Genomic DNA, 7739 nt, shown 5'->3' with positions numbered 1-7739 from the left:
AACCTTTTAGTGAATATTCTTAAAACAACCATTTTTTCTTAGTGTGAAGATCATTTTAATGATCTGAAAAACTTGTTTCCACTTTAAATTTGTGGAATGGGAAAGTTCCATGGATGTTAAAGACTTTTAATGGAACCATCGATCCCAATAAAGAATTTAGATCATGAGGCTAACATACACTCTTAAAAATACAGTATAAAAAAGCCACATAACGGAGATTCAAAAAAGATTTTATTGGTCCAAGAACTCATGAAGAAATGATAGTAAATGATGAAAAGAACTTTAAGAGGGATAAAGGGACTGCTATGAGAGTGTAACACTAGAGGGCACATTAAATGTTTCACTACAGTCATGAGTCAGTCAGGAATCAGGATTCAGAGAGGATCTTCAAATCAGCACATTAAGGGCACTCGTCTAGAGAGAAAAGATGGACAGGTCAGGTCTGAAGAGGTTATTCATCAGCTATTTGCTTACTATAGACACAATGTTTTACCATTTTTAGGCAGGAGGGCGATGTTCTCCTGCAGAATGCCTTGCTCCAGAGAAAAGGCAGTGAACTTGTCCAAGACATCCTGGCTCAGGCCGGGTGTTCGGCCTACACAAAACAGTACAAACACATCGAAATGTCACAGAAACAATTCTGACTAAAACCAGAATCATTGCAAACCTTAGTAAATTATTTAATTATTTGAGCTTATGTTTTTTACAGTACACATCCCAGGCTGAAATTTAAGATAGATTAGAAACAGCTTTTATAATCTATTTAGTTCCGTAACATGATGTTTCAGAGAGGAATAAGATGTTCAACAAGAAACATTTTACAATAAGGTTCCAATGGTTAGCATTAGTTAACATGAACTAACTATGAGACATACTTATAAATCATTTATTAATCTTAGTTCATGTTAATTTCAGTACTAATGCATAATTAAAATCAAGTTTTACCTGATAACTTGAGCTAACACGAACTAACAAAAAAGAACAGTTTAACTAAATGTCAACAAAGATAAGAAATAAGCTCATTGTTAGTTACTGCATTATGATGGAACATTATTTTAAAGTGTTACCAGAAAGTAATTTCAGAATTGAACAAGTTATTACACTTTTACTAGATTGATGAAATAATAAAATGACTAACAGTAAAGGAACGAGGAAGTAAAAAGAGTCAGTTTGGATTGCATGTTTACTGCAAGTGTGTTGCTCAAGGGCACAATAGGGATGGTTCAGGAAATGCATTTTTACTACTGTACATCACATGAATTACAATGCCTTTTATCTCATATTGGCCTGGTTTGGTTTCACAGACAGGGCTTTAATTAAGCCAGGATTAGGCTTTAGTTCTAATAGGACATTTAAGTAGCTTTTATAAACATGGTGTGCTTCTTGAGACAAAACAATGGCACAGACATATTTTAAGATCTGTCAGTGCAAGTTGCTTTCAGTAAAAACAGCTCAAAAATGCATTTATACCAGCGGCCTATCAGAAGGGCTTTTCACACTTGACCCAGTTAACCCTGGGTCATTGTAAACCAGGTGTAAACAGGGTTATCTATCTTGCTTCATGTTCCACACTGCTCATTATTTACCCAGTGTTAACAATTAATCATGGGTATTAATATGGTGACGTTTCACTCTGTACAATCCTAAACCCTGGGTTAACGTCCTCATTTGCATATTTGTGTTTTCAGTGTCATTAATTGGACAAAAGTGGCGCGCGATCTGCACTGGCAATGTGCGTTCTCTGTGCTGCGTACCAGCCGGAGAATACCACCCACTTTTGAGCGTTAAGACGCCTAGTTGAAGGCAACTTCAGTGATGGTTTTAGCACGCTTTTCGGGAGACACCCGGATACCCGTTGAGGGGCCATGCATGAAGGGCCCACAAGTCGGGACGGGGATGCCAGATCTTCCCGTTCGCCTGTGTGAGGAGGTCTCTCCTCAGCGGTATCGGCCATGGGGCTGTTTCCAGCAGATGCGTCAACTCGGAGAACCATAACTGGGTCTTCCAGAGAGGGGCTATTAAGAGCAATGCACACTTGCTCTCCCTGATCTGTTCGATGACCTGAGGTAGCATCGTGACCGGAGGAAATGCATACAGCGGGCGGCTTGGCCTGTCGTGGGCTAGCGGGTCCTTGCTCCACGAGAAAAAAGTTCGGCAATAAGCGTTGTCTTCTGAGGCGAAGAGGTTGACCTCTGCCTCGCCGAAGATGCTCGATATAAGCTGAACCGTCTGCGGGTGAAGAGACCATTCCCCTGGGGGAACTTTGTCTCTGGATAGCATATCCAAACCCTGGTTCAGAATGCCTGGCATGTGCGCCGCCCTCAGCGAGCGCAGGTGGTGCTGAGCCCATAGAATGAGGTTTTTGGCCATGGTGTGCAGGTTTTTCGACCTGAGTCCACCTTGGTGATTTATATAGGACACTACAGACATGTAGTCTGTCCGGACCAAGAAGTGGTGGCCTTTTAGATATGGGAGAAATCTTGCAGCGATAGTGCGACCGCTCTCATCTCTAGACAGTTTATGTGTAGGCACCTCTCCGGGTTCGACCATAGGCCGGAGATGGGCCTGCCCTCGTAAAGGGCCCCTCAACCTAGGTTGGAGACGTCTGTCGAGATCATTTTTCTCTCTGAAATCACGCCCGAAATCACGCCGGACTGGTATCAGCCGGCTGCCTTGCAGGGAGCAAGGGCTTTGATACAGCTGTGGTTCGCTCTGATTCGTAAGTGGCCAGATCGGCACGCGAGTCGGTACACAGGGATTTAACCAGTGCTGGAGAGGACGCATGTACAGTAGACCCAGCTGGAGTACTGATGATGCTGAGGCCATGAGACCGTTCATCCTCTGATATCTCTTGAGAGGCGCGCAAGTAAGGAGCACTCTCATTCGTATAGAGTCTATCACTGTTCCCAGGAATGAAATATTCTGGCTGGGAGCTGCTACAACCAGCCAATCGTCGAGTTAGTTTAACACTTGCACTCCCCTCTGTCTCAGGGGGGTGAGCGCTGCGTCCATGCACTTCGTAAATGTACGGGGTGCTAGAGATAGGCCGAACAGTAGTACCGTGTACTGATGAGCCTGCCCCTCGAAGGCGAATCTCAAGAATGGCCTGTGATGGGGCGTTATCTGGATGTGAAAATAAGCATCCTTCAGATCCACTGAGCAAATCTGCATGAGGATTTGTTTGGTTGTCAGCATCCTGAACGGGCACGTCATAAGCGTTTTGTTCAGGTGTCCGAGGTCTAGGATGGGCCTGAGGCCGCCATCCTTTTTTGGAACGAGGAAGTAGCAACTGTAAAAGCCCGACTCGCTTTGTGATAGAGGGACTGGCTCTACAGCCCCTTTTGCTAACAGTTTTGACACTTCAGTGTGAAGGACGTGAGCCACGTCGCTTCTCACTGTTTTTTCGACCACGGCTAAAAAGCGCGGAGGTCTGTGAGCAAACTGTAGCGAGTAGCCTCGTTCTATTATGTTCAACACCCATTTTGATATCCCGGGGATGGCCTCCCAGGCTTCTACTTCATAGTGGGCACACAAACTACACTCATTACATCTCCATCGTGGGCTGGAGGGGCAACTGATACTGTGGGACCAGTGTTTATGTGTAGGGGTGTGTACTTTATAGTAGGCACATGACCTACATTTATTACACCTCCAGCGCAAGCCAGAGAGAAAACAGACAGAAAAGAGCTCTGTTCGTGCTTTATTTGTGTCGCCGTAAAAACGGCGTTTGCTTGCAGGTTTGCATGTTTTATAACAGGCTCGTTTGCTGCAATATTGACAATTCCAGCCGCCTGAACTAAAGAGGGGACTGGGAAATGCGTGAGAAGCGTTTTGGAGGTTGGTCCAGCCTCTGCGGGACTCAAACTCTCTCTTTTACTTCCTTTCGCCGTGCTTCCTTGCTTCTTCCAATCACACTTATGCTGGGCTAAGATGGGGGGGCGGGGTCAAAAGTTGAGCCTGACCAATCCCCATCTTCGGACGCTGTCAAAGAGAATGAGTCATGCGGAGGCGGGGCTGGCACGGGCTCGTCTGCTTAAGTGAATAAGCACAGGAGAAAAAAAAGTGTGTGTGTGTGTGTGTGTGTGGCTTTTCAACGGCTGCGAAGAGGCTTCTAGTTCCGGAGGTCAGCGAAGTGGAGAGTTCGGTGAAGGAGATTAAATCTGATTTCTGTGGCTGAATGAGGGCTTATAAAGGTATAAGGGCGAAGCGAAGCGGCCTGATTGGTTTGCGTGTCTGAGCCGCCTTGCCATAGGTTCGTGCAGTTGCCGCAGCACAGCCAATGACCGCGCTAGACGCTCAGCTGGTGTCTGCTGTGCAGCTGAAAATTTGGCTTCAATATTCTTGAGAAAAGGAGTTTTCCCATAGCATAAGCTAGCCTTACTCAATACGAGAGAACTCTCGAAAGGGAACCTGGGGTTTCATAAACTCCGGGCAAAAATTGGTGCTAACAATCTTTTACCCAAGGTTTAAAGCGGGGTTCAGAACTGTGATAACCTGAGGTTATGCACAGTGTGAAAAGCCCTAGAGTTAATTCCATGCAAAACAAAGCTGAACCAGTTCAAGTGCAAACATCAAGTGAATCAATCTGAATTCACAGCCTGCAACAAATTCAAGTTAATGTGAAGGTGTGTTAATGCTGGTGCTGTTACCGTAGAGTTTGTCGAGCACTGTGGAGGAGCCGGCCTTGGTCTTCACAGTGTGGATCAAAGCAAACTCATCGTACTTCACATCAACAATAACCATGTGATTATCAGTCTCCCAGCCTGTGGAAGAAATATAATTTCTCATTTGAGTCCTGTATAAACCACTACACTGTATTTCATGTCTATCATTTCTTCCTTACGGTCACTGCGGAAGCTGAATATTCCAGGAACATCAGACTTCTGAGCGAAATGGTTCATCTTCCAGCATTGGCCATCAGATCTGGAAAGAAGACAAATGGGTAAAATCTGTGCATGTGCAATCATGGGAAAGTTTTATTCAAAGTTTCTTATTTTTAGTGATCAGTTCGTCTTACTTGAGACTGGAATAAGCCATCTCCAGATCTCCTTCATCAGTCGGTGTCAGCATGGCGACGCCCATCTTCATGTGCGCCTTACGGCTGACAAACCACTCTGCATTGGTGGCAAAACCGATCAGGTACCATTTCCCAGCCACCTATATGAAGCACACACACATCAACAACATTTCCCCTCTGGTGCTCTTCTGTCATTTTTGACTAAAAAATTGTACATTTGTTTTCTTTAGATTTTTTTTTCCCATCGGAATGGTACAAAACTTGGTAAATGTTTTGCCACTTCCGGCTATGTGAACACACACACAAAAAAAAATCATGGACATGATTCGAACAGGTTAAATGGTCCTGAAAAAATAGTCACACTTGTGCTCCTTGCGGTCAAAACACGAATTTAATCTAGTGGAAACTTTTGGTACTGCAGCCAAACACAATCTTACTGAAAGCTAATTTTTTGAGATATCAGGCTCAATTTTTTAAAACAACTTGTTTAGATTTATGGCTTTGATTTTCTCACAGTTTTAGAGTACAAAATGTTTTTGCAAAATATATTTCATATAAAAAAAATTCATAACAATAAACGTAAAATTCTGTAACTTTTTTTAAATTCTCTTTTTAGAACTTTTTTTCACTTCAGCAATAATCTGCCATGTGTCGTCTTTGAAAAGAGATCAAATTTAAGTCTGTGGTCTAAAGCACTCAAGATTTACGACAGTTTAAGTTGGAAATGTAATTTTCAGGTCTATCCTCAAAAAGTGAATAAATGGATTATAATAATACGGCGTAAATATAATTTAGTACCATAAAATCCCCTAAAAATACTAAATATTAAATAAAAAACATTATCGATCTAAAATATAGTACATTAATTTAATTGAAATAAAATAATACATTTCTGTCATTTTTGCGAAGAGCACCAGAGGGTTAAGGATATTCTGGTCTGTAAATATGTCCCTGTATCATCACAAATCTGTGGGATACATATGTTATAGATAGATTCCTCCTCTCATCACCGTCTTGTAGTCTTACCCCCTTGATGTCGAAGTCTGTCTGTGGTGTGACCTCAGAAGTAACGGCAACGGCACAGAGCAAAACTCCCAGCAATCCCAGTACGGTGGTTGGCATGGCTACAGCAGAGCTCAGTCTGGAGTGTGTGTGGGAATCTGGGCCTCGAGGGGTGAATTCTGAGCGGAGTCCCTCGACACGCTCTTATATAGCGCAGCCACCCGTTACATAAACACACGCCCCTTACACACAACACACACACACACACACACACACACACACACACACACACACACACACACACACACACACACACACACACACGCACGCACCAGAATGCACTTCAAAATATAGTACGTAACACACACATCTAAATGAGCACATAAACTTTTATATCAAGTTCATTATTATTATTTGTCTCCACAGTACAGATATGTAAACACACATCCACAAAGCTCTAATACACTTGTATGTCTGTGCCGTCCCGGATACTCAGCACACACATATAAATCTCAATGTCATCCATTCAGTTCTTACTATTCAGTACACACACACACACACACGCACACACACACACACACACGCACACACACACACACACACACACACACACACACACACACACACACACACACACACACACACACACACACACACACACACACACACACACACACACACACACACACACCAGAATGCACTTCAAAATATAGTACGTAACACACACATCTAAATGAGCACATAAACTTTTATATCAAGTTCATTATTATTATTTGTCTACAAAGTACAGATATGTAAACACACACACACAAATCTCTAATACACTCGTATGTCTGTGCCGTCCCGGATACTCAACACACACATATAAATCTCAATGTCATCCATTCAGTTCTCACTTTTCAGTTCACACACACACACACACACACACACACACACACACACACACACACACACACACACACACACACACACACACACACACACACACACACACACACACACACACACACACACACAATGTTGCGTTTAGGGCCCCCCTCTCATTTAACAGCTTTGTTATTCAACAGTTGGCACAGAGGTTTGCAAGGGGGTGTGCTACTTTCTTAACCGGAGGCTACACACACACACACACACACACACACACACACACACACACACACACACACACACACACACACACACACACACACACACACACACACACACACAGTCACACACAGTCCCCTAAAACTCCAACGTTAAGAAAGGCTCATCTGGATTAGAGGGTTTTCATTAGATTCAGCAGAAAAAGATATGTAGCTAGACATACAGTGGGGTCCAAATGTTAGAGATTACTATTGAAAATCTTTTCTTTCTTTTGCAAAAAAACTTCTCCAGCATATTCTGGGATGTTCAAAAGCATCTTGAGCATCAGAAGAAGAATGTCTGACCTTCTGAGTAGAGTCACATGATCAAAGACACTCATTTACATGAATTACATTTAATTAATCACCTAGAAATAGTGCAAGTAGTAAAATAACTTACTTTGTTTTACATTATTCAAAATACTAAAAATGTTAGTGAAAATATTTTTTTACATACATTTGCATTTTATACATGATGCATTTTTTTCCGGATTCTTTGATGAATAGAATGTTCAAAAGAACAGCATTTATTTGAAATAATAGTCTTGTGTAACATTATAAATGTCTTTACAATCACGTTTATTAAGCTCTTTAAA

General features: G+C 42.5%; 1 protein-coding gene across 1 annotated transcript; it reads right to left on the bottom strand.

Annotated features, from left to right (window-relative positions):
- Positions 1 to 214: 214 nt before the first annotated feature.
- Positions 215 to 6223, bottom strand: LOC307158423 (lipocalin). Its single transcript, XM_079870985.1, has 6 exons — positions 6044 to 6223; positions 5018 to 5157; positions 4844 to 4923; positions 4650 to 4763; positions 494 to 595; positions 215 to 414 (listed from the first exon to the last, which is right to left on the bottom strand). Exons 1-6 carry the CDS (start codon positions 6137 to 6139, stop codon positions 401 to 403), a joined length of 546 nt encoding a protein of 181 aa, XP_079727111.1. The 5' UTR covers positions 6140 to 6223; the 3' UTR covers positions 215 to 400.
- Positions 6224 to 7739: the final 1516 nt, after the last annotated feature.

This window comes from Squalius cephalus, assembly GCF_949319135.1.
Source record: "Squalius cephalus genome assembly, chromosome: 5".
Classification (NCBI taxonomy): Eukaryota; Metazoa; Chordata; class Actinopteri; order Cypriniformes; family Leuciscidae; genus Squalius; species Squalius cephalus.
This window is presented reverse-complemented; position numbering and strand designations above follow the sequence as displayed.